The sequence below is a fragment of the Gorilla gorilla genome, chromosome 10, assembly GCF_029281585.2.
Source record: "Gorilla gorilla gorilla isolate KB3781 chromosome 10, NHGRI_mGorGor1-v2.1_pri, whole genome shotgun sequence".
Classification (NCBI taxonomy): Eukaryota; Metazoa; Chordata; class Mammalia; order Primates; family Hominidae; genus Gorilla; species Gorilla gorilla.
In genome coordinates, this window is record NC_073234.2 from 125256181 (window position 1) to 125282914 (window position 26734).

The 26734-nt window shown below is 48.5% G+C and overlaps 1 protein-coding gene across 1 annotated transcript in view; it reads right to left on the reverse strand.

Annotated features, from left to right (window-relative positions):
- Positions 1 to 831: 831 nt before the first annotated feature.
- Positions 832 to 26734, reverse strand: part of GLTP (glycolipid transfer protein) — a 29557-nt gene continuing 3654 nt past the window's right edge. Inside the window, exons 2-5 of the mRNA XM_055358998.2 lie at positions 8574 to 8632; positions 7417 to 7550; positions 5508 to 5658; positions 832 to 2628 (exon numbers count right to left, since the gene is read on the reverse strand). Coding sequence (XP_055214973.1) covers positions 2446 to 2628; positions 5508 to 5658; positions 7417 to 7550; positions 8574 to 8632 — 527 coding nt within the window. The 3' untranslated portion in view covers positions 832 to 2445. The remainder of the gene's footprint in view (positions 2629 to 5507; positions 5659 to 7416; positions 7551 to 8573; positions 8633 to 26734) is intronic.

Consider the following 26734-nt stretch of genomic DNA (forward strand, 5'->3'; position numbering starts at 1 on the left):
GTTGTTCCCCTTCCTGTGTCCATGTGTTCTCATTGTTCAACTCCCACTTATGAGTGACAACATGCAGTGTTTGGTTTTCTGTTCCTGTGTTAGTTTGCTGAGAATGGTGGCTTCCAGCTTTATCCATGTCCCTGCAAAGGACATGAACTCATTCTTTTTTTATGGCTACAGAAACCCAAGATTTTTTTTTTTTTTTTTTTTTTGAGATGGAGTCTCGCTCTTATCAGCCAGGCTGGAGTGCAATGGTGCGATCTTGGCTCAGTGCAAGCTCTGCCTCCCGGTTCCAAGCAATTCTCCTGCCTCAGCCTCTGAAGTAGCTGGGATTACAGGCACCCGCCACCACGCCTGGCTAATTTTTGTATTTTTAGTAGAGATGGGGTTTTACCATGTTGGCCAGGCTGGTCTCGAACTCCTGACATCAAGTGATCCACCCACCTCGGCCTCCCAAAATGCTGGGATTACAGAAGTGAGCCACGGCACCCTGCCGAAACCCAAGATTCTTATGTGAAATTCCTGTTTCTCCATGCAGCAACCAGTTCTGTTTTTTAAGACCATGGAGGCCAGGCCTGGTGCGGTGGCTCATGCCTGTAATCCCAACCCTTTGGGAGGCTGAGGCAAGAGGATTGCTTGAGGCCAGGAGATTGAGACCAGCCTGGGCAACATAGCAAGACCCCAATCTCTACAAAAACATTTAAAAATAATAAATAAATAAAATTTTAAAACCATGGAGGCCAGAAAATACATTCTTGGTAGGATTTGTAAGGGTCCCCAGTTGTAACTTCTGATGCAGGAAAGAAAAAAAAAATCAAGAACCAATACAGTGCACAGATGTGATTCCAAAATAGAGATTTATTTATTAAGGATTATTTAGTTTCTGCATAAAAATCTCCAATTGTTCCTCATTGGGTTTTTTCTTTTAAAACACACATCAACTCTTTTGGGGTTGCTTTGTTTGCCCCAGCACTTTAAAAAATACAGCTCTTTTTAGCGCCAGGAAGAACAGTTAAGGTTAAGGCAGTGAGGCGTTTTCTTGGATCTTAGCAGCTGAAGGGTTCATCTCTCCCCGTCAAGAGAATACACACGGTAGGTAGTTTCTTAGGTTGGAAAATCTGTCCCTGAAGGAAATAATTCTGCAGAAGAATGCAAACGGAGTCATCTATGGTCAATTGTTTGTGCCCTATAGCTTTGAAAGAAACGCCTCTTGGTCATCAAGGGCTTGCTGGTTGGTTTCAGCTGTAAAACAACAACAACAACAACAACAAAAAACAACCAGAAAAAAGAAAACAAACAAAAAAATCTGTCTAGTGAGACAGAAAGAGCAGGGTTTATAATAGTGCTGTGAGGCTGGGCTGTGCAAACCACATGAGAATACACACCAGTTTGCTTTTTAAAAAAATCCCACATAGGGGCCCTGCATAATTTTAAATCAAACTCTTTATAGTCCTTAAAATAACAATACAGCGAGAGCCTCATAAGGTCACGTGCTTTTTTCCTTTTTTTTTTTTTTTTTTTTTGAGACAGAGTTTCGCTTTTGTTGCCCAGGCTGGAATGCAGTGGCGCGATCTCGGCTACTGTAACCTCCACCTCCCAGGTTCTAGCGATTCTCCTGCCTCAGCCTCCCAAGAAGATGGGATTACAGGCGTGCGCTACCATGCCTGGCTAATTCTATATTTTTAGTAGAGATAGGGTTTCACCATGTTGGTCAGGCTGATCTCAAACCCTGACCTCAAGTGATCCACCCACCTCTTTTTTTTTTTGAGACAGAGTTTCGCTCTTGTTGCCCAGGCTGGAGTGCAATGGTGCGATCTCAGCTCACTGCAACCTCCACCTCCCGGGTTCAAGTGATTCTCCTGCCTCAGCCTCCTGAGTAGCTGGAACTACAGGCGTGCGCCACCATGCCCAGCTAATTTTTTATATTTTTAGTAGCAATGGGGTTTCACCATGTTGGCCAGGCTGGTCTCAAACTCCCGACCTCAGGTGATCCACCTGCCTCAGCCTCCCAAAGTGCTGGGATTACAGGCATGAGCCACGGCGCCCAGCCATCTTGTGCTTATTTTTAAAGCGAGGTGGATGACACCATTCCCCCAGAGCTGTGTTCCTCATTGGCAACAAAACAAAACCAAAAAACCCTAGGACTTGACTCATTAGAAGTGTTAATCAATTTTTACCACGCTGAAATGAAGGTATAAAGTCAGTCTGTGCTGTCATGAAATTCCAAGGAGATTTGGAAGTAAGATCATTATTTACTGGTCCTTTAGAATAGACCAAAAAAAAAAAAAAAAGACTTAAAAAACGAGGGCTGTCCCCTGCAGACTCTGGTAGGACCCTGGGCTGCTCTGGGGGACGCAGGCCAGGGGCAGCTCACCGACTTGATTCACAGTGATTCTGGTTTGCCTGTTTCTCCATGTGGCCACGAGTCGGGGACGTGTCCAGCAGTGGGCATGCTTACACCTTGTAGTTAAGCTCAGCGTTCATCTGGGTGTACATCTCATAGATGACATCGATGGTCGCTGTGTAGTTGACTAGGAAGAGGCGGATCTTCTCCAGGCACTCCTCCTCCGTCACATTCTGCCCCTTGGAGAGCGCTTTCAGGAAGTCAGACTTATAGGGTGCTGCGTACAGTGCTGCCTTGAGACAGGCAAGAAGGGAGGTAGGCACAGCGTTAGCGGGGGCTGAGGAGCCAGGCCAGCAGGCCAGGGTTCTGGGAGGGGTCTTCCCTGGGTCTGTGCTGGACAGGGGGTTGTGCTATTTGAGGTGTTGGAAGGGAAAGGAAAAGGGAGGTGTATTTTGAGCGACAGCAGGAAGGACATCAGCTTTCGGGACAGACAAGCCTAGATGCAAATGCCAGTCTGGGCCATCAACTAGCTGTGAGCCTGAGCAAGTCAGTTAGCCTCTCTGAGCTTCAGTTTCCTCATCTGCAAAATGGGGATAATGGCTGCCACCTAATCGGGTTGCTTTTATAAGGATTAGGGGGCTTGTACAAAGTGCTCAGCACAGCACCAGGCATACAGTAGGCACTCAGCACAACACCAGGCACACAGTAGGTGTTCAGCATGGGTGAGTCTCTTCCCTCTGGGTTCCCTGCTCCAGAAAAGGTGAACTGCTCCTTCGGAAAACCCACTTTCTGAGTTGGAGAGACGACTGCTAAATATGCTGTGGTCTCTCTTTTGTCCTTAGGGGGGCGATACTTCCCTAAATTTCAGAGCTGCTCTCATACTTGAAAAGTACAGAGAATTCAAAATTCACAGAATTTCAGAGCCAGAAGAAAAAAGGTACAACTAGATAAAAAGCTTAGGCTAGCCAAGCGCGGTGGCTCATGCCTGTAATCCCAGCACTTTGGGAGGCCGAGGTGGGCAGATCACAAGATCAGGAGTTCGAGACCAGCCTGGCCAATATGATAAAACTCCATCTCTACTAAAAATACAAAAATTAGCCAGGTGTGGTGGCTGGCATCTGTAGTCCCAGCTACTCGGGAGGCTGAGGCAGGAGAATTGCTTGAACCCGGGAGGCAGAGGTTGCAGTGAGCTGAGATCACGCCACTGCACTGCAGCCTGGGTGACAGAGCGAGACTCCGTTTCAAAAAAAAAAAAAAAAAAAGTTTAGGCCATGAGTTTGATAGGATGAGGAAAGTATAAATATTATTTTTAAAATTTTTTTAGACATAATCTCACTCTGTCCTCCAGGCTGGAGTCAGTGGCGTGATCTTGGTTCACTGCAACCTCCGCTTACTGGGTTCAAGTGATTCTCCTGCCTCAACCTCCCGAGTAGCTGGGACTACAGGTGCCCGCCACCATGCCCAGCTAATTTTTTGTATTTTTAGTAGAGATGGTGTTTTACTATATTGGCCAGGCTGATCTCCAACCTGACCTCAGGTGATCCACCTGCCTTGGCCTCCCAAAGTGCTGGGATTACAGGCATGAGCCACCGCGCCTGGCCAAATATTATTCTTTCATAATAAAAGCAGTAATAGCTAGGGTGGTGGCTCACACCTGTAATCCCAGCACTTTGGGAGGCCGAGGTGGGAGGATTGCTTTAAGCTCAGGAGTTCGAGACCAGCCTGGGCAACATGGTGAAATCTCGTCTCTACAAAAAATACAAAAATTAGCTAGGTGTTGGTGGCTCGCACCTGTAGTCCCAGCTACTCAAGACACTGAGGCTAGAGAATCGCTTGAGCCTGGGAAGTGGAGGTTGCGGTAAGCTAAGACTGTGCCACTGCACTCCAGCCTGGGCAACAGCGACAGAATGATACCCTGTCTCAAAAAAAAAAAAAAAAAAAAGTAATAGCTTTGATGTACTGAGTGTAAACCATGTGAACCATGTGTCAAGCACTTTATAGTGATTAATTCATTTAATTGTCACAATGACTCTGAGTAGTGCCTATTTTATACCCATTTGAAAGATGATATTGAGGCTCAGGGAGGTAGGATCACAGCCCCCCATTTCTGTGTTGTGTGACCTTGTCTGAGCGTCACTGTCCTCATCTGGGAAATGGAAGTGAGAACAGTGCCCACCTTGTGGTGCATCTGTGAAGATTACAATTCATGGGCAGCTGCCCTGGGCCAGGTACACAGGACACACTGTTACTACTGACGTGGTGGTTTGAGGATTTGTAGGGGCAATGCACTGTGGAGCTCTCGAGGGGCCCATGGGAATGGGCCCTGTCTACAGCTCTTCCGGGGTGGATGGCCCAGGGGCTGCCACGCATCTCACCCTATGACCAGCTCTTCCTCTCTGGAACCATACTGGCTTCTGCCCCAGCCTGCTTGCAGACTGTACCCCACAGGAACATTGAACAGGGCCCGTCAGCCCCTCGTTCTCATGGCCGCCAGGGTGGGCAGGCAGAGGGAGCTGCAGCAGAAAGGGTGGCCAGAACAGGCCGGGCAGGAACACGTGGGTGAGATGAGGGCAGCAAGCAGCAGGTGAAGGGCATGGCGCAGGGCAGCCGGAGGGCCTTCGCACGTCTCCTGAGCAGGGCTCTCTGCCTGGTGATCAACTGTAGGGCCCTCACCTAACCAGGCAGGTGCTGAAGCCTCACCTCCAGGAGCCCTGGCCAATGTCACCCCAACACAAGCCACCAAGAACCCAGAGGGCCGGTGTCCTTTCAGCAGATGCTCCCAGGGGAATGGGAGCTGAATTTGAGGGGTCGAATTTGAGGGGTAAATTTGAGGGGCCATCAGGCTGGGCCACTTTTGACCTGGGGTCCTCCAGGGCTTTCCCTGTGGTTTCTCGTCGCCCCACCATCAGGCCTTGCAGGCCAAGGCCCCTAAAGAGAAACACCGTGGAGTAGCTACAGTGACACCCGCTGCAGCTGTGAATGGGGCTGGCCAAGGGCACGGGAGGGGGACCTCTCAGTACACTAGCCTCACCCAAATAGATGAGGGAGCCCTTCCTGAGCCCGAGGGGGTAAACACAGCCTCACAGGCCAGGAGGCCTCGGCCAAGCAGGGGCAGAGTGGGGAGCAGAATCTGCAAGCTGGTGGTCCTTTGGGGCTCATGGGGGTGGCTCACCTGGAAGATCTTCTGCACGATCCAGCCGTGGTACTTCTTGAGGGCCATCTCGTAGGCCTTAGTGGCGTTGACACGGATGAGGTTGGGGTGGTTCTCGTCCCGCTCCCCGTCGCAGATGCTCTGGAGGAAGACCTGGATGAAGCGGAGGCCTCTGTGGCCCAGGGAGGAGAAGGTTCGTTAGGACCCTGCACAGCCCTGTCGTGAAAGACCCTGACGGACTCTGAATTTGCCACCTACTGTGAGCCAGGAACATGCACAACCCAGAGGGAGTGGTTATTCCCTAATCATCTTTCCCTTCTGCTTACAAGTAACGTGACCACTTGGCTCCATTGACTATCTCCCAAGCACCTTCTCTCCTCCAGGCCTGGTGCTGGCCCATGACAACAGTCACACTGGCTGTAAGATCCAGGAGGGGTGGGTCTGGGCCTGCCTTGTCCATTTCTGTGTCCACATGACCCCCACAGGCTGGAACATGGTAGGCAACCATCAGGCTTGAGGAATGAAGCCACAGTGCTGGCCCTCAAAGGGTTCGCGGACCACAGACTGTGGATACACCGGGCACACTGGCGAGACTGGCCCCGCGTGTACCAGGCTTCCCGCCTCCACTCCCCAGCCCTCAGCATCTTTCTAAGTCTGCTACGGTGCTCCTCTGCCTGAGACCTCCCTGAGCATCCTCCAATGGCCACTCGAGCTTTTCCTCAAGGGGCAGGGTGATGTTTTGAGAGCCAGGAGAAGCGGATGGGGTACAACAAGGAGTCCACATTGAAAATCTCACCAGGGCCAGCCCCTCAGCACACATCATCTCATCTCTTGCTTCCCTGGGGCCTGTGAGGCTGAGCTTGGCACAATCAGCCCATTTCACAAAGGAAAGCGCTGAGGCTCCCCTAGAAAGGCTCAGTCACAGGCCAGGATGTGAACCCTGCCTGCCTCACTGACCCCCAGCAGGCTCCTTCCTTTGCTGCCCCTCACTGTCCCACTGGGGTCCCCAGATGAGCTGCTCTGCTCCCTCCCTGCAGTGGGGTGGGGATCAAGTCAGGGTGGGGTGCTCTAAGGGGCAGGAGCACTGGGTTTAAGGGCTGAAGAGTCTGTAGCTGGTAGAGAACAGCATGAGTTCAAACTAGCCCATAGGATGTATTTGTGCGAATTAGAATTCCTCCTCACGGCCGGGCACGGTGCCTCACACCTGCCTCACACGGATCACTTGAGGCCAGGAGTTCGAGACCAGCCTGGCTAACATGGCGGGCTTGTCTCTACTAAAAATACAAAAATTAGCCAGGCATGGTGGTGCACACCTGTAATCCCAGCTATTCAGGAGGCTGAGGCAGGAGAATTGCTTGAACTTAGGAGGGGGAGGCTGCAGTGAGCTGAGATTGCGCCACTGCACTCCAGCCTGGGTAACAGAACGGGATTCTAAAAATAAAAAATAAAAGAATTCCTTCTCCTCAAGATGGTGTACTTCTACCAAGAAACTGTCATAACATACAAATCCACTTTGTACGCGTGACCAGCCCTAAACAGGACACCTTTGTGCAGTACGCAACCTGCATAACTGTGCTGGATGACATGGGCACGTGATTTGGCCTCCAGAAGCGCCAGCTGCCTCCTCTGTGAGATGCGAATAGCTACCACACTTAACTCACAGAATATGAAACCTAATCAGGTGTATAAAGAGCTTAGCACAACTCCCAGATCAGGGTGTGCTCATATACTGATGCGACTGGAACCAGGAAGCGTCACTGTCAGGCAAGCCCTGGCCATTGGGAGGCCTTTTCCCAGCCATTAACTAGCATCACACTGGAAGGGCTCGGAAGTGACCTTCCCAGCCTGAGCTGACACTGCGGAACAGTGACAGGTTTGCTTTCCCTCCTCTGCAGCACAGAGCCCAGGCCCTGCCACCTGAGCCCATCACCTTTTCAGCCACATCAGCGCCAGTGTGGCCCCTACTTTGGGCCACTCTGCTCCATACATTTCTTTCTCCACCTCCAGGATGTTCTGCAGGGTCCGGAACTTGGCTGGGTTGGTGTCGTACACAGCTTTGATTTTCTGAAATGGAGCACACAGGATTTCCCCTTGGGTAAGCTGCCCCCATAGACATCTGGCCCGCACGCTGGGTGAAAAGCACCCTACCGGCATCTCCCGCTCCTTCCTGCCCTCCAGGAACAGCAGGGATAAGACTTGTAACAATAACTATGACTGTTCACATGAGCCAGGATTTGCAAAATGCTTTACAGGCACTACCTTATATGATCCTGGTGGCAACCCTGATGTTGCTGTCATTATCCCATTTTACAGGCAGAGACACTGAGGCTCACAGAGGAGCACGGACTTGCCCAAGGTCACACAGTTGGTACAGAGTTCATGTTCTCCAGCCACTACTGACACTGCCTCAGACACCAAGTATCTGAAATTTTGCTTTGGTGGACAAGTGGAAATAGGTTCCAAGGATTCCAAGAAGTCCAGGAACGAAGGCCTCTGAGATGGAGCCAGGTAGGCCTGGGTCTGAATCCCAGCTCTGCCACGTACTTGCTTGTGACCTTAAGTGAGTCCTTCAACCCCTCTGAGTCTCAGCTTCCTCATCTGTAAAAAGGGGATAACACAGGACCAGCCTCAAAGGGCTGCTGGGATGAAGAAATGAGATCATGCAGTGTGTCCCAAGCCCTTGGCTGGGCCCTACGTGGATTCTCACAGGCAGTCTGTGGCTGGGGAGGCGGCATCAGGAACTACCAGGATTGGAGAAGGGGAAGGCCAGACCAGTGCTGACTGTAGACTTTGGAGCTTACTTACTTGGTGGGGATAGATGAAAGAACCAGCAGGTTCCTTCTCAGGGTCAACCCTTTAATTAGACTTTGGTTCCAGTCAGGCTAGACTGGTGACCAGACGGCAAGACTGTGGAGGAGGGCAGAGAATATTGAGCCCTGATTGGACAAGCTTGGGGCCCATCTTCCATGTCTCCATTCCCTTCCTTGGGGTGGGAAGCTTGCAGCTGGGACCATGATGCTGGTAACCCAGGTGGGCTTAGATTCCTGACGCAAGTCTTGGGCTGTGGCTGCCCGGCCAGGTACGTACCGTGATGTTGCCGCTTATGTCTGCCTTGATGGGAGTAAACACTGGGGACCCAAGGCAATCTGAGGACAAAATGAGAAGACAGATTGAGATTCGCAGCAAGAGTGATTTTTCAGGGCCACCGCAGGCCATGGGGACATGGAAGGGTGGATTACATGGTGTGTCCCGGGGAGAGCTGAGTTGTTCTGGATGTTACTAAGGCAGCATGGGCTTGGGTGCAGCCCCCAGCTCCGTTCTCTGAGCTTCCTGTTTCCTATCTGGCAAATGAGGCTACAGCACCAACCACAGAGGCATGGTGAAGATGGCTTGAAATAATCCAATCCTAAGACACACATTTGATTCATCTCTAGAATCAGAATGGTATTTGTTTGTTCTTTGAGGTTTATCTTGAGACAGGGTCTCGCTCTGTCACTCAGGCTGGAGCACAGTGGTGTGATAATAGCTGACCACAGCCTCGACCTCCTGGGTTCAAGCCATCCTCCCACCTCAGCCTCTGGAGTAGCTGGGAATACAGGCACGCACCATCATACCCGGCTAATTAAAAAAAATTTTTGGCCTGGTGCAGTGGCTCACGCCTGTAATCCCAGCACTTTGGGAGGCCGAGGCGGGTGGATCACTTGAAGTCAGGAGTTCAAGACCAGCCTGGTCAACATGGTGAAACCTTGTCTCTACTAATACACAAAAACTAGCTGGGCGTGCTGGCTTGTGCCTGTAATCCCAGCTACTCAGGAGGCTGAGGCAGGAAAATTGCTTGAACCCGGGAGGTGGAGGTTGTAGTGAGGGGAGATCACGCCACTACACTCCAGCCTGGGCAACAGAGCGAGACTCTGTCTCAAAAAAAAATTTTTTTTTTTGCACAGATCTTGATGATCAGGATCTTGTGTAGACCTAAGCTAATGTGTCTGTTTTTAACAAAAAAGATTTTTTTTAAAAAAGTACTTAACTTTTATAATAGAAAAAAGCTCATAGAATAAGGATATAAAGAATTTTTTTCTAGAGCTGTACAATGTGTTTTTTTTAATTGTATAAAACATTTAATTTATTGGTCTTTGGGGGAATTTGATGCATCACCACTATATTAGAACTGAGCCATTAATTTTGTAGCTTCATCAATATTAACTACTTTATTTTCATGATGCTGCTGAGGAATCAGTTCTTTCTACAGAGGTTCAAGAGAAAGTCCTTTTAAGAAGTGTGCAAATCTCGTATATTTATTAGATTGGTGCAAAAGCAATTGCAGTTTTTGAATACAAAAGCTTTATCTACTCTGTTGACTTTTTCATCATTCATAACGTTTAACTTTTTTTTCCCCGAGACGGAGTTTTGCTCCCCTTGCCCAAGCTGGAGTGCAATGGTGCAATCTCAGCTCACCGCAACCTCCGCCTCCCAGGTTCAAGCGATTCTCCCGCCTCAGCCTCCCGAGTAGCTGAGATTACAGGCACACGCCACCATGCCCAGCTAATTTTGTATTTTTAGTAGAGATGGGGTTTCACCATGTTGGTCAGCCTGGTCTCAAACTCCCAATCTCAGGTGATCCGCCCGCCTCAGCCTCCCAAAGTGCTGGGATTACAGGCGTGAGCCACTGTGCCCAGCCTCGTTTATCTTCTTAAGATTAGTGGTAACTGGTTTTGCTTTGTTGGTAGCCTTAAAGTGTTTTCAGCTGGCTATGTGAAATACACTCCTGGACTCCTGCCCTCTTAATTTGTTCTCGCCATTGTCTTCAATAGTAGCATGCACCTATGTGTGTTTTTAAAGACAGGGGCCTTTGGCAACTGAAGAAAGATAAATAAAAATAAATAAATGCATAAAATAAAGACAGGGTCTTGTTCTGGCACTCAAGCTGGAGTACAGTGGCAAGATCACAGCTCACTGCAGGCTTCAACTCCTGGACTCAAGCGATCCTCCTGCCTCAGCCTCCCAAAGTGCTGGGATTAGAGGGATACACCATCACACCCAGTAGAATGTTCTTAAATGGAGGCATTTTCCTTTCTTGGTGGGTTATAATATATCGGAGCATCATATAATAGGTAACACCTTGGAGATGATAAAATGTAGACCTGGAAACTGCCTGGCAGTGCCTAGAACTGCTGGGATCTGCTGAAATGTGAGCAGCCTGCTGCCTGCCTCTCCTCCTCTCCCTCTTTTGTCACCCCCATGGCAGGCTGTCACAGGACATCTTGCCCCTTACATGCAGGAAGTATGCAGGTTCTTTACTGAGCAGGCTCAATGTGGACTTTACCTTTGAGCCTGAAGACAGATTACCGGGCTTCCATGACACCTTTTCATTGTCCTTGTTGCGGTCCAGAAAAGTGAGCTCGCTAAGCCTGCTACAGAGCCCAGGGGACAAAGATCCCAGAGCAGGCTAGAGGCGGGTGCCAATCCCACGGGAGTGAAAGGCCAATACCCAGGAGGCCAGACAGGGACCTCAGTGTGGGCGCCAAGGGACCGCATGAGGGCAGAGGGCTAGGGGTGGAACTTCCTTAAGCCAAATTCCACCCAGGGTGACCCTGCACACCTGGCCAGCCATCTGGAACATTCTAATTGCAGCTATGAAAAGAGGTGCATGAGAGAAACAGCATTAAACATTTAAGGAAACAGCCCATAGCCCAATGGAAAGAAGGTGGGCTAGGGATTCAGCCAGACAGGGTGAGAATCCTGCACGACCACTCCCCAGCCAAGCAAGTCTCCTCGCCGCTGTGTGCCTCAGTTTCCTCTTGTGTCAAATGAGGCAATAATAGTACTTATTTCATATGCTTCTTTAAGAAATTAAAAATAAGGCACCGAGGCCAGGCGCAGTAGCTCACGCCTGTAATCCCAGCACTTTGGGAGGCCAAGGCGGGCGGATCACAAGGTCAGGAGTTTGAGACCAGCCTGGCCAACATGGTGAAACCTTATCTCTACTAAAAATACAAAAATTAGCCGGGCGTGGTAGCAGGCGCCTGTAGTTCCAGCTACCCAGGAGGCTGAGACAGGAAAATCGCCTGAACTTGGGAGGCAGAGGTTGCAATGAGCCGAGATTGTGCCACTGCACTCCAGCCTGGCGACAGAGCAAGACTCCACCTCAAAAAAAATAAGGCACCAAACACATGTAGCAGAGTGCCCGGTGAGTGGTGAACACTCAGTACCTGAACTTCAATCATTTTTATGACCTCATATCATTACTAGGGTCATGTGCTGTGACCCAGCAAATGACATCATCGTGGAAGCCACAGGATTCCCCAGAACCTCCATCGAGTGGGACTCATCCTTGACCTGTGCCCCTGCTGCTTTCTCTGTGCTTCCCTGTGAGGCCCCGCTAGGGCCAGGGCTGCCACCTTGACCTGCTGCAAGCTCCGGGCATGCTGTCGTCATGCTAGGCCACGAGCAGTCTCCTCTCGGCAACTGAGCCTCTTTCCAATGTCTGCAGAGGCAAATCTCCCAGCAAGGGGCCATGCTGGAGCCTTCCCTAGGGTGGCCACGTCAGAGGCTGCTCAGAGGTGCTGCGCCAGGGGTGCGGGCAAAGAATCCAGGGTGCTCTGGTCTCCCAGACAGGCCTGCCAAGCATCAATGGGGTGACGACTCCATGCCACCCTTTAACCTCACCTGACGGATCACTGACCTCTGCTGCGTGTAGAGGCCAGCCTGGGGAGGTCATGCCACTTGTTAGCCCTGGAAGGTGTTCTCTTCCAGCACTGCTACCACTGCCTCTCTGAAAGGACCATGCATGCTCAACTTACATAATAACGCCAGAGCCAAGATCCTCTTTCCTCCGCCAGTGACTACAGTGCTGCCAGGGGGTGCAAATTCCAACCCTCACAGGGGGCCAGGCAGGTGCCATGGATGGGCTACATGGGGACTGGCAAAACCCATGCAGACGTATGGCTGTTCCTCAGCTCCAGCTGACGGCTTTACATCCTCATCTTCCCAAAATGTATAATGAGCTGGACGTGGTGGCATGTACCTGTAGTCCCAGCTACTCAGGAGGCAGAGGTGGGAGGATTGCTCAAGCCCAGGAGTTCAAGGCTGCAGTGAGCTATGATTGTGTCACTGCACTCCAGCCTGCGCAACAGAGTGAGACTCCATCTCTAAAAAAAAATTAAAATGTGGGCCAGGCGCAGTGGCTCATGCCTGTAATCCCAGCACTTTGGAAGGCCGAGGCGGGTGGATCACCTGAGGTCAGGAGTTCAAGACCAGCCTGACCAACTTGGTGAAACCCCATCTCTAATAAAAATACAAAAATTAGCCAGGTGTGGTGGTGCATGTCTGTAATCCCAGCTACTGGGGAGGCTGAGCCAGGAGAATCACTTGAACCCAGGAGGCAGAGGTTGCAGTGAGCCGAGACTGCACCACTGCACTCCAGCCTGGGCAACAAGAGTGAAATTCCATCTCAAAAAAATAAATAAATAAAAAATAAAAATGCATAATGTCCAAAGGCTTACATTAGACTGATGGATGGATGGACAGAGATATGGATAGATAGGCACAGTAAAATATTAATGGTAACATCTAGATGATAGGTGTATGAGTACTATTTGCTGTAAAATTCTTTCAACTTTGCCACATGTTTGAATTTTCTCATAGAAAATACTGAAAAAAGTAATGTCAGGTTTTTTTTCTGCTCATAAAATCCTATTTCTTTTTCTACTTTTTCTTCCAAGTCTGTTTCACTGTTACAGTGATGATAGTCACATGTGTTACACCTTTGTTTTTTAAACCAACAATCTTGCCACCAGACTTGAGCTCTGAAGAGGGCAGGGACAAGGTTCCCTGCTATGCCCCCAGCACCCAGCAGATGCCTGACCCCAGTTGGTACTTGTATGTCATCTGTGGAATGAATGAATGAGTGAATGAATGGACTGTGGGAAACGTGGAATCTGTCAGCGTATTTCCCTGCCAGGCTCTCCATCTCTGCACCCTCCTATGGTTCAGACTGACCCAACACACTGGTTTTAAACACCTATCCAACCCAGATGACAGAGGATATGTGAAGGGACTTGGGCCTCAGTTCCCCTGTTTATAAAACGGAAATCCTTCTAGGATGTTCCTCTGCAGGGCTGCTGTGAGAGAAAGGTGTCACACGTGCAAAGTGAGGGCTCAAAGCACTGACCACGATTGTTTTTACTGCCACTGGCTGGTTTTCAACCAAAGCCTTCCAGTGAAGAAGAGATGACGGCAGGGCTTGATGACAAATCACCATCGACCATGGGTGGCTTATTAGCTTTTCTCAATGACTCGGGTCATTCAACATGCATTTCAGAGACGCAGAAAAATGTTATGCAGCATCCTTGTGCAGTTCTGAGCGGCCCTGCCCTGGTGGCAGGGAGAAAGGCTTTTTGTTTTGTGTTCTCCTGACCATGAGCTACGAGGGTCACGAGGCCGCCATGGTCAGCAGAAGCTGGGCCCCAACAGCAGCTGTTATTGTGTGTGCGGCTACCACACAGGGCCAGAGCTCCCGCTCAACAGTAGGGGAGGAATGTGGTGCCTCAAATGCACTTCTGGGGCTGAGAGCCTAGCAAAAGAGAGGGGAGGCGAGGCAGGGGCTGGGAACAAGACCCCAGACTCTACCTCCATGCTCTACCCACAGGGAGCCACCAGCAGGAAAGGCAGCTCTGCATGCATCTCTATGTTACATAAACAAGCACGCTGAAGTGGGTTTGGAAGCATCTGGAGGTGGGCTGCCTGCAATTAGCAGTGGCGTCAACCTGGGCAGTGGCACCGAAGCAGTGGCATCCACAGTCCTGGGTTTGAATCTCAGCTCTGGTGTGAGTTTGGCCAAGTGACTTAACCACTCCAGGTTCAGGCCCTTCGGTTTCTATAGACCAGAGGTGCTGTGCAAACAGGAAGTGCTCTGTATATGGTTGGGCTGAAGCCTGTTTCAACATCACCCACCCAAGGCTCTGGGCTTATGTTTGCCTTTGGTGCAGTCCAAGGACATCAAGTCACAGAAAAGCCAAATGACTTGCCCAGGTTACACTCCAGGGAGTGCCAGGAACTCAGACACAATTCCAGAGCCAAAGCTGCTTCCACTACACCCTTAACCTTTCTGTCTAGAATGTTACCATTCTTTGAACTCAAAGAATGTTTCTTTGAGGTCCTGTGAACTCAGAGAAAATAGGAAACCAGAAGACGATTTTAATTCCCAAGCATGTGGTGGCTTTTCTAATAGTTTATTTTATTTATTTATTTTTATTTATTTATTTATTTTTCTGAGGCAAGTCTCACTCCGTTGCCCAGGCTGGAGTGCAGTGGCGCAATCTAGGCTCACTGCAACCTCCGCCTCCCGGGTTCAAGTGATTCTCCTGCCTCAGCTCCCCAGAAGCTGGGATTACAGGCGTGTGCCACCGCACCCAGCCTCTAAGAGTTTAAATTCAAGCCTGCGCCTGCTCTGAATACAGCATGACATGTTTCTACCAGGCTCTCAAGCCTTCCCTTTCCTACAGAATGCAGCCTTAACCCCAAATTACCCTTCTTGTTTGACCAGTTTTGCAGTTACTCCAAACTTGTTTTTTTCAATTGTTGTCAGCAAACAGCCTCTTTGAAATGCCACCCAGAACCTGTCTGCCTGGAGGGAGGGAAGGGACTTGGAGGGTTTTCTAGTTCATGACCTTCAGGGAGAAAGGAAGCTGTCTTTTAAACATTTTTTATTTATTCTTCTTCTTCTTATTTTTTAATAGAGACAGGGTCAGGCCGAGCATGGTGGCTCACGCCTGTAATCCCAACACTTTGGGAGGCCGAGGCGGGTGGATCACCTGAGATCCGGAGTTCAAGGCCAGCCTGACCAACATGGTGAAACCCCATCTGTACTAAAAATACAAAAATTAGCTGGGCGTAGTGGTGCACATCTGTAATCCCAGCTACTTGGGAGGGTGAGGCAAGAGAATCACTTGAACCTGGGAGGCGGAGGTTACAGTGAATTGAGATTGCGCGTGAGATTCTGTCTGAAAAAAAAAAAAAAATAGAGACGGGGTCTTACTATTTTGCCCAGGCCAGTCTCAAACTCCTGGGCTCAAGTGATCTGCCCACCTTGGCCCCCTCAAAGTGCTGGGATTACAGGCGTGAGCCGCCATGCCTGGCCTGAAGCTGTCTTTAAAAAAAGAAAAATCAGATGTGGTCCCACCATCTTCTTTCACAGACCCAACTAGAGTGAGCAGATTCCAAATACAGTAAAGCCTTGGTTATCTGGAACAGCTGGCAAACGGCCCCTTCTGTTTAACGGAGAAGGCTTTTTCCAATGCACGCTACTCAACTCAGAAGGCACAAGGAAAGAAACCAATAAATCTAATTATAAAAAACAGAAACCTCCTATATGGGGGAGAGGAGAAATCCTACCACCAACCAAAGCCAAACAACTTGGGGGGCAGAGAGTAGAGAGTCTGTGTAACAAGCATAACAGAAAAAAGGCTAATATCCCTAATATGTAAACAGCTCTTACAAATCAGTAAGAATAAAACAACAGCCCTATAGAACAATGGGCAATTCACAATAGAAATGAAAAGATGCTTAATCTCAATAATAAAAAAAAAGTGAAATATTTTCCATCTACCATTTTTTTAAAAAAGAGTCTTGCTATATTGCCCAGGCTGGAGTGCAGTGGCCATTCACAGGTGCAATCCCTCTACTGATTAGCATGGGAATTTTGACCTGCTGTTTCTGACCTGGGCCAGTTCACACCTCTTTAAGCAACCTGGTGGTCCTCTTTGCATATTGATGCCAAACTTAGTGCAGACACCCAATCGGTGTAGCACACTACAGCCAAGAACTCTTGGGCTCAAGTGATCTTCCTGCCTCAGCTTCCTGAGTACCTGGGACTACAGGTGTGCACCACTGTGCCTGGCTCTCAAATATGAATATACCATCAGCATTCTAGTTCAGCCATCCTGGATGGAACTCATCAAAATGTAACACAAATGTCACTGCTTTCATAGTGGAAGCCATTCGTAGCTTTCTAAACAGGGCCATCATCAAAAATACGAGTTATGATAAAGATGTAGCCCAGAAATGTCACTGGTCCCCTCAAACCGTCACTAAATGACTCTAGATGGTGTGCCTTTAGGCTTTTAGGACAACTAGACAGACAGCTTTGTGTATTTTTTTTTTTTTTTTGAGACAGGGTATCACTGTGTTGCCCAGGCTGGAATGCAGTGGCACAATCATGGCTCATTGTAGTCTGGAACTCCTGGTCTCAAGCAATCCTCCCACCTCAGCCTCCAGAGTAGTTGGGACTACAGATGTGCACCACCATGCTGGGCTAATTTTTTTTTTTTTTTTTTACTTTTTATAGAGACTGGGACTCACTATACCATTGCCCAGGCTGGTCTTGAACTCCTGGGCTCAAGCAATCCTCTAGCCTCGGCCTCCCAAAGTGCTAGGATTACAGGCATGAGCCACTGTACCTGGCCAACTTTGTGTATTTTTTAAAAACTCCTGTTGATGGTTGACAGCTACTTTTTCCTGCAGTGCTTCAATTATTTATTATTCTTTTTTTTTTGAGACAGAGTCTCACTCTATAGCCCAAGCTGGAGTGCAGTGGAGCAATCTCGGCTCACTGCAACCTCCGCCTCCCAAGCTTAAGCAATTCTCGTGCCTCAGCCTCCCGAGTAGCTGGGACTACAGGCGCACGCCACCATGCCAGGCCAATTTTTTTTTATTTTAGTAGAGACAGGGTTTCACCATGTTGCCCAGGGTGGTCTCAAACTCCTGAGCTCAAGCGATCCACCCACCTCGGCTTCCCAAAGTGCTGGAATTACAGGCGTGAGCTACCGTGCCCAGGCAAATTCTTATAGATACTTAAATACCAAATAGCCACCAGAATCAGAATCTCCTGCAAAGAGAAGGTATGCACCAATGAGGGGTTTCATGCATGGCCTCTGGGACAATTCTGACTAGACAAGGGCTATCTGGGGCCTCCTGCCTGGATCTCTGCCACAGTTCAGATGGGTGACATTGCCCAGAAAGCAGAATTCCCTGTAAGCCAGCAGTGACCATATGCTACACAGAATCACACTAATTTCTTTTTTTTCTTTTGAGATGGGGTCTCATTGTATCACCCAGGCTGGGGTATAGTGGCACAATCACAGCTCACTGCAGCTTTTTCTTTTTCTTTTTTTTTTTGAGACGGAGTCTCGCTCTGTCGCCCAGGCTGGAGTGCAGTGACGCGATCTCAGCTCACTGCAGCTCCGCCTTCTGTGTTCATGCCATTCTCCTGCCTCGGCTTCCTGAGTAGCTGGGACTACAGGTGCCTGCCACCACGCCCGGCTAATTTTTTGTATTTTTAGTAGAGACAGGGTTTCACCGTGTTAGCCAGGATGGTCTCGATCTCCTGACCTCGTGATCCGCCCGCTTTGGCCTCCCAAAGTGCTGAGATTACAGGCGTGAGCCACCGCGCCTGGCCTCACTGCAGCTTTGACCTCCCAGGCTCAAGTGATCCTCCAGCCTTAGTCTCTGGAGTAGCTGAGACTACAGACACATGTCACTATGACCAGCTAATTTTTTGTTTTTAATTTTTTATAGAGATGGGGACTCACTTTGTTGCCCAGGCTGGTCTTGAACTCCTGGCCACAAGTGATCCTCCCGCCTTGGCCTCCCAAAGCACTGGAATTACAGGCAGCAGCCACTGTACCCGACCTCATTTCCTCTTTTTCTGGCCTCAAGAGAGTTGGACAGTACTGGTCGTTATGCTCTTAGCAAGACCACAGCATATACCTGGAAGTTGCCATCCAAGCTGCCTCTCCATGCCTGCCTCTTCAAACAGCCATCTCTTACAACATGGGATGTTCCTGACACTGAGTAACAAGGTGACCAAATTGCCCTGCCCTGGCCTACCCTCTCGTTTCATCTCAAGAACAATGTTCAGGAAAAAAAAGGACTCTTTGAGATGCACAGCTTGCTTCACTTTCAGCCTGTGTGATTCAGGACAGAACACACCTAACCCAATTCATAAACAGTCATTTCCAGAAAGGAAGAACAGGATGCCCGTGTCGTGATGCTACAAGCCTGGTGTGGGGAGGTTCTATTGCAAATTCAATGGTTTTTTTCATAGCTGGATAATAAAGTTCAGTTGTTAAACACATGAGGCAGATTAACTTTATAGGTCTTGGGTTACAAGGATCATAATGTAAGACACTCAAATTACAGCTGATGGAGATGAATCATTTATTAATCTGGGGGTGCGGGTTGTCATGGCTCTGCTTACAATAAGGCCTATTTTTAAGGATACGAGCCTTGAGATTACCTACATTTCTAAAACAGGTTCCTGCTCTGAGTCTACTACCTAAAGAGGAAAGAATGTTTACAAAACAATTCAAAATACTTCTTTAAAAACTTCACCCCCGGGCCAGGCACAGTGGCTTACGCCTGTAATCCCAGCACTTTGGGAGGCCAAGGCGGGTGGATCACTTGAGGCCAGGAGTTCAAAATTAGCCTGGCCAACATAGTGTGAACCCGTTTCTACTAAAAATACAAAAATGAGTCGGGCATGGTGGTGCACGTCTGTAATCCAAGTTTCTCGGGAGGCTGAGGCAGGAGAATCACTTGAACCGAGGAGGGGGAGGTTACAGTGAACCAAGATTGATTGCGCCACTGCACTCCAGCCTGGGCAACAGATTAAGACTCTACCTCAAAAAAAAAAAAAAAAAAAAGAAAGAAAGAAAAAGAAAAAAAGAAAAACTTCACCCTCATGACATGCCAACTATTTGTCCTATAATTGCTCCTGGTTCAGGAAAAACCAGTCTTGAACTAAGAATGATGCAGTTGGGAAAATTCTTTTTTTTTTTTTTTTTTTTTTTGAGACGGAGTCTCACTCTGTCGCCAGGCTGGAGTGCAGTGGCCTGATCTCGGCTCACTGCAATCTCCGACTTCCGGTTTCAAGCGATTCCCCGGCCTCAGCCTCCCGAGTATCTGAGACTATAGGCAAGCACCACCGCACCCAGCTAATTTTTTTTTTTTTTTTGTATTTTAGTAGAGACGGGGTGTCACCATGTTGGCCAGGATGGTCTTGATCTCCTGACCTTGTGATCCACCTGCCTCGGCCTCCCAAAGTGCTGGGATTACAGGTGTGAGCCACCACACTCAACTGGGAAAACTATTATCATTATTTTGAGACTCTCGCTCTGTTGCCCAGGCTGGAGTGCAGTGGCGCGATCTCGGCTCACTGCAACCTCCGCCTCCCAGGTTCACACCATTCTCCTGCCTCAGCCTCCTGAGTAGCTTGTGCCACCATGCCTGGCTAATTTTTGTATTTTTAAAAGAGACAAGGTTTCGCCATATCTTGAACTCCTGACCTCAAGAGATCTGCCTGCCTGGGCCTCCCAAAGTGCTGGGGTTACAGGCATGAGCCACCGCACTCGGCAAGTTTCCTCATTTTTAAAATGAGGCTCATAATGGACCCTTCTTCAAAGGGTTGCTGTGAGGCTTAAATAAAGTTGTATAAATAAAGGCCTAAGCACAGTTTCTGGTACCTAGTAAGTGCTCAGTGAAAAGGAAGGTATTAGGCTGGGCACCATGGCTCAGGCCTGTAATCCCAGCACTTTGGGAGGCTGTAGCGGACAAATCACCTGAGGTCAGGAGTTCAAGACCAGCCTGGCCAACATGGTGAAACCCCATCTCTACTAAAAATACAAAAATTAACTGGGTGTGGTGGTGTGTGCCTATAATTCCAGCTACTTGGGAGGCTGAGGTAAGATAATTGCTTGAACCTGGGGGGAGGGTGGAGGTTGTAGTGAGCTGAGATCATGCCACTGCACTCCAGCCTTGGTGACAGAGCAAGACTCTGTCTCAAAAAAAAAAAAATAAAATAAAATAAAAAGAAGGTATTATCATTTATGCTTATTATTATAAATTATATCATCATCACCTTTCCCAACAGACAAAGCTTTTCTTTAGAGAGGAAATCCAGAAAAAAATTATTCCAATGATTAAGAAATCAAAGCAGAAGGAGAGGAAGGAAGGGAGGAGGGAAAAAAAGAATTATTGACTCATTGATTGATTGTTAGGGGTAAAATTAGCAGAAATCTCCCCATCATAAAATAATGACTTCAAATGTATTCCAGACCATTAAGACAGAGATCTCAGAAGGGAGTGAAGTAAGGAACTTGGAGGAACAGCAAGGCAGAAAATGAATCATTTCTGAACACAGGGAAGTGTGAGTTGACTGCCTAACTGCCAGGGTGGAAAGCAGAGGCTTCTAGAAGACCCTGGAGAGGGCTGATCCACTGCAATGACTTTGAAAAGCTCAGATACAGTTAACACTCTAGCAAGAACCACAAAAAAGGCCTCCATATAAGTACCACTGTAAGTACGTAATAAAAGGAGTTAACATTCACTCTGGCAGGTTTTTACTGAAACAATGAAACCTAAGACTAGGACCCAACATTTCCATTCTTTTTTTTTTTTTTTTTTTTTTCTGAGACGGAGTCTCGCTCTGTCCCAGGCTGGAGTAGTGGCGTGATCTCGGCTCACTGTAACCTCTGCCTCCTGGGTCAAGCGATTCTCCTGCCTCAGTCTTCAGAGTAGCTGGGATTACAGGATTGCGCCACCACACCCGGCCAATTTTTTTTTATATTTTTAGTAGAGACAGGATTTTACCATGTTGGCCAGGCTGGTCTCAAACTCCTGACCTCGTGATCTGCCCGCCTCAGCCTCCCAAAGTGTTGGGATTATAGGCATGAGCCACTGCGCCCGGCCCCAATATTTCCATTCTAAGAAGCTCATTGAAATAATCACATTGTCATGCCAGCCGGGAACTTCCTATCATTTCCCCTCCTCCCCTACAAGGGACATTTCTGCCCTAGAGATGACTTCCAACGTCTTCCTGTTTCCTGATGTGGTGTTGGTCTCCCCTGTTACAGGGCTAGACCTGCTGCAAAGTCCTGTGGACCACTTCCTACCTTCATGACCTGATCAAATCGCTTCACCTCCCTGCACATTGGTTTCCTCTTCTGGAAAATGGTGCCAAATTCCTCCTAAGTTCATCATGAGGATTAGAAATGAGTTACTGCCTAATTCAATGGCATATCCTGGGAGCCACTCAAAATAGAGATGACGCTAGTTATGATCACGGTCATACGTTATATTTTATAAAGCCCTTTGTCATGAATTCCTCCCATTCCTTTTCACGTGGATATAGGCTGGGCGCCCACGCTGCAGAAGCCCATTGGTGGGTCCTGGGAGGGCCTGACTTCTGCCCCAAGGGATTCACAGTGGAGGGCTGTCCCTCCAAGCATCCCTGTGCAGCAGAGGAGGGGCAAGATGAGTTAGCAAGCAACTGTAGTCTCTCCCCTCCTACTCAATCCTCGTCCTTCTGGCAGCAGAGAGGCCAGACCTCAGGCTCTGACCTCAAGGGCCAGATTTTTCTGAACACAAAGATCTAATCACCACCATCCCAGGACCGGGTGGGCGGGTGCCACTGGTCTGTATGTACTCTGGCCTTTGGACATTATAAAGGAGGCTGCTGGAGCAATTGTCAGACTTAAGCAGCCATGCAGCTGGCTCTGTGCCCTGGCAGTCATTCACCAAGTCAGGCATTGATTTTGGTGCTCCTGCCCGGACTCTCCACATCTTTCCACAGGTAGGATGGACGGCCCTAGACCTTTAGGAAGTGGGCCTTTTGCCACACAGCTGTTGGGAAATGGAGCTGCCAAAAAGAAGCCACCTCGGGGCCTCTCAAGCTCAGGCTGGCTCAGATGGATGCCAGTCTCCGTGTTTCCTTCCACTCATCTGTCCACGGTGTTCAGAGCATGGATGTCAGAGGAAGAGAATCAGACTCAAAGTGACTTCTCCCCTCTGAGCCTCAAAAACAGGCGACTCATGGGCTGTTACACACATGGACAGAAAAACACAATAGGGCCCTCCATAGCCCTCCTTCCAGATTGTTCTCTGGCCAGGTGGGATCAAGAGTGGGACCCACCAGCACGGCACCAGCACACAGCAGCTGTTCCTGAAGGCTAAGAAAGCCTCACTTACTACTTGCAAATGCATCTCCGAAGTCTGCCAGCAGTTTCAAAATTGTACAGCTATTGCAGAAAGTGTCTCTCTGGCTTCTTCCTCCAACAAGACATTATTTGTTTCATCTTCTCAGGGTCCCTCCCAGGCACACAATCTAAATCCCATTCCTCTAGAATCCAGCTCTCAACAGTCAATCAAAATGATAACTCACCTGCTATATTAGGAGGGTTAATACAGTTTCTTGTCTTTCTTGGGATATTCTTCACCAACCTTGTCCAACCCGCAGACCGCAGGCTGCATGTGGCCCAGGACCGCTTTGAATGTGGCCCAATACAAATTCATAAACTTTCTTAAAACATTATGAGATTTGAGTTTTGTTTTGTTTTGTTTTTTAGCTCATCAGCTATCATTAGCATTAGTGTATTTCATGTGTGGCCCAAGACAATTCTTCCAGTGTGGCCCTGGGAATCCAAAAAATTGTACACCCCTGTTCTATACAAAACCAAAAATAAACAGGTATTAGCATTAACTTTAAATTAAAAAAAAAAAAGCAGAAAATATTGCAAGGCTGTGGTAGGTGGTCCCAAATCTCAGAGGATGCCTGTTGCAGTGGGGGAGCTTCTAACTCACAGATCAAGGGGTACAGGTGGGGCTGGTTCCCAGTTAGCCTGATGTCCCAGATGAAGGAAAAGCCAGAGCTGAGGCTGGGCGCGGTAGCTCACGCCTGTAATCCCAGCACTTTGGGAGGCCGACGTGGGTGGATCATGAGGTCAGGAGTTCAAGACTAGCCTGGCCAGCATGGTGAAATCCTGTCTCTAGTGAAAATACAAAAAATTAGCCAGGCATGGTGGTGCACATCTGTAATCCCAGCTACTGGGGAGGCTGAGCCAGGAGAATCACTTGAACCCAGGACGCAGAGGTTGCAGTGAGCCAAGATCGTGCCACTGCACTCCAGCCTGGGCAATAGAGCAAGACTCTGTCTCAAAAAAAAAAAAAAAAAAAAAAAAAAGCAATAGTTGAGCGCCGTGGCACACGCCTATAATCCCAACTACTCATGAGGCTGAGGCAGGAGGATCACTTGAGCCCAGGAGCTGGAGGCTGCAGTGAGCTGTGATCACCCCACTGCATGCCAGTCTGGGCGATGAAACAAGACCTTGTCTCTTAAACAAAACACACACACACACACACACAACCAGCCAACTTGTTTGGGGCTTTTCCCACAAGACGATTTCAACACTCCAGTCATTTTCTAATTTACATTCAAATAAACAGGAGTTATGGACCAGCTTGGCGGGTGTTTATGAGTTACACACCTCGGAGCAAACCTGCATGTCTGGTCTGTGGCACCCACACCACTTGTCATGTGGACAAGTCACCATGGTGCCAGCAGAACCACTGGAATTCCTCAAGTACCCAACCAGGCTGGCTCCACTGGAGGTCTTCTCCTTTGCCAGAGAGAAAGCCAGGACAGCAGGCATGACAGCAAGAGCACCACATAAGGAGTCCAGAGGACTGAGTTCTAGTCTGGTGCATAAGAAGTCCAGAGGCCCAAGTTCTAGTCTGGCTTTACTGGTCACTCACTGGCTGTGTGACCCTGAGCAAGTCACCTAACCTCTCTGGCCTCGGTTTCTTTGGCTGTAAAATAAGATAAATCTCTGATTCTAGGCTGCCACTGCCACCCTCCCCCAAAATGGAACAAGCACTGAACCAAAAGTGATGGAAAACCACTCTTTCTGGGTTCACTCTAGGACTATTTAATGCATGCCGGATACCTAGAAGGCCACATTCCACAGACATCCGTTTAATTAAGGTAAGAGGCATGAAGAAAAATCAACCCCAGAATTTGGATCTCAAGAACCGAGAGGTAATGAAGAATCATTACCTTCAGCTCTTCCGTCTCTAGACTCTCCCTAAACAGTGAGAGCAAATAGGTATCATCTCATGCAGCACTCTAACTGACCTGGAGTGGCTGTGTTAATAAAGATGCCGAGGCTGTGTTTAGGCTCAAAGGGGAAAACAGCATCATCATTGATTAATGATGTCTGCCACAAGTACAGGCTATGAGGGGGTTATGTATTTTAATTTAGTCATGTATCTTATTTTAGTTTAGTTTAGTTGATTTATTTTGAGACGGAGTCTCACTCTGCTGCCCAGGCTGAAGTACAGTGGTGCAATCTCGGCTCACTGCAACCTCCGCCTCCCAGGTTCGAGGGATTCTTCTGTTCTGCCTCAGCCTCCCGAGTAGTTGGGATTACAGGAGAATGCTAAAATGCCCGACCAATTTTTTTTGTATTTTTAGTACAGACGGAGTTTCTCCATGTTGGTCAGGCTTGTTTCCAACTCCTGACCTCAGGTGATCTGCCCGCCTCAGCCTCCCAAAGTGTTGGGATTACAGGTGTGAGCCACCATGCCTGGCCTACTCATGTATTTTAATTTGGAAAGAGAGAGAAGGGCCCAGCATCTTCAACAAGAACCCAGAAGAATGAGAATGGAATGAAAAGCAGTCATTCAGGGAACAGTACTAGCACCGAGTGTTACACACTGAAATAACTCAGAGTCACAGAATATGATAGGGTCCATGGGAGTCTAAGAGAGTTAGGAGAGACGTTCTGGATAAGGTAACTCCTTAAGGATAAGTAGAACCCAGACAGGCAAAAGGAGGGAGGTGGGCTGAAGAGTAGAGTGGTCCACCAGGCAGAGGGGCTGATGTGGGGAAGCTCTGGAGGCAAGAGTATGACAATACTGCCATGTGTGGGGCTACAAACCATTCACAAAGGCTAAAGCACAGGTTTCAAGCTGGGATGAAAGGGAACCACAGAGGCTTCTAGACAGGGAATGTCAAGAACTAGATGATACCTAAGTCTCCATGCCCCTGCCCTCCCATTGTTAATGCTTTAGAACAGCCACAAAATTGACCTTCAAAATGAGAAAGGAGACCTCCCAGAAGTCAGTCTTGCAAACTGATCAGTCAGGAAAGATCTGATTACTGGGTCAAGGTAGAGAGAGAAGATAAACAAAGGGCTGGCCTCTAAGTGGATGTAGTAAAACCTGTACAACTGGGAGATTCCAATTGGAGATAAGGAGGAAGGGCAGGCCCAAGATATGGATGCGCTAAATCAGGCAGGCAGGAGGCTGGCCCGCAGCCAGTGCCCACTGAATGAAGCAAGCCCAACTAATGCTGTCACAAACCACACCTAACAAAGGTTTAAGAAATGTGGCTGCTCTAACAGGTTAAAGCACTCTTCAACTCAGCAGTTTCACTTCTAAAAATGAGAAATAACCAAAGGAGTGCACAAATAATTGAATACAAGGATGTTCACTGCAGCACTGTCTACCAGAGCCCAACATAAGAAGCAATGTGAATGTCCAACAGTAGGGGATTGGTTTAATAAATTGTACCACATTGAGATGATACAATCGGCCAGGTGTGGTGGCTCACACCTGTAATCCCAGCCCTTTGGGAGGCTGAGGCGGACAGATCACTTGAGGTCAGGAGTTCAAGAACAGCCTGGCCGAAATGGTAAAACCCCATCTCTACTAAAAATACACAAGTTAGCTGGGCATAGAGTCATGTGCCTGTAATCCCAGCTACTTGGGAGGCCGAGGCACGAGGATCACTTGAACCCAGGAGGTGGAGGTTGCTATGAGCCGAGATCATGCCACTGCACTCCAGCCTGGGCAATATAACAAGATCCCCATCTCTACAAAAATAAAAATTTAAAAATTAGCTAAGCATGGTGGCACATGCCTGTAGTTCTAGCTGCTCAGGAAGCTGAAGTGGGAAGATCGCTTGAGCTCAGGAGTTCACATCACTGCACCACTCCAGCCTGGGTGACATAGCAAGACAGAAAGAAAAACAGAAAAGAAAGAAAGAGGGAGGGAGGGAAGAAAGGAAGGAAGAAAAGAAAGGAAAGGAAGGAAGGAAAGAGAAAGAGGAAGGAAGGGAGGAAGAGAGGAAGGGAAGAAGGGAGGGAGGGGGAGGGAGGGAAGAAAAGAAAGAAGGAAAGGAAGGAAAGAAAGAAAGAGGAAGGAAGGAAAAGGAAGAAAGAAAAGGAAAGACAGAAAAGGACTGACATGAAAAGATGGTTATGCTATATTGTTGGGTAGAAAAAAGCAGGTTATACTTATTTGTTTATTTATTTATTTGAGACAGGGTCTCACTCTGTCAACCAGTAATCAGCAAGAAATAGGCTTTATGTAGATTTTCTTTCTTTCTTTCTTTCTTTTTTTGAGACAGGATCTTG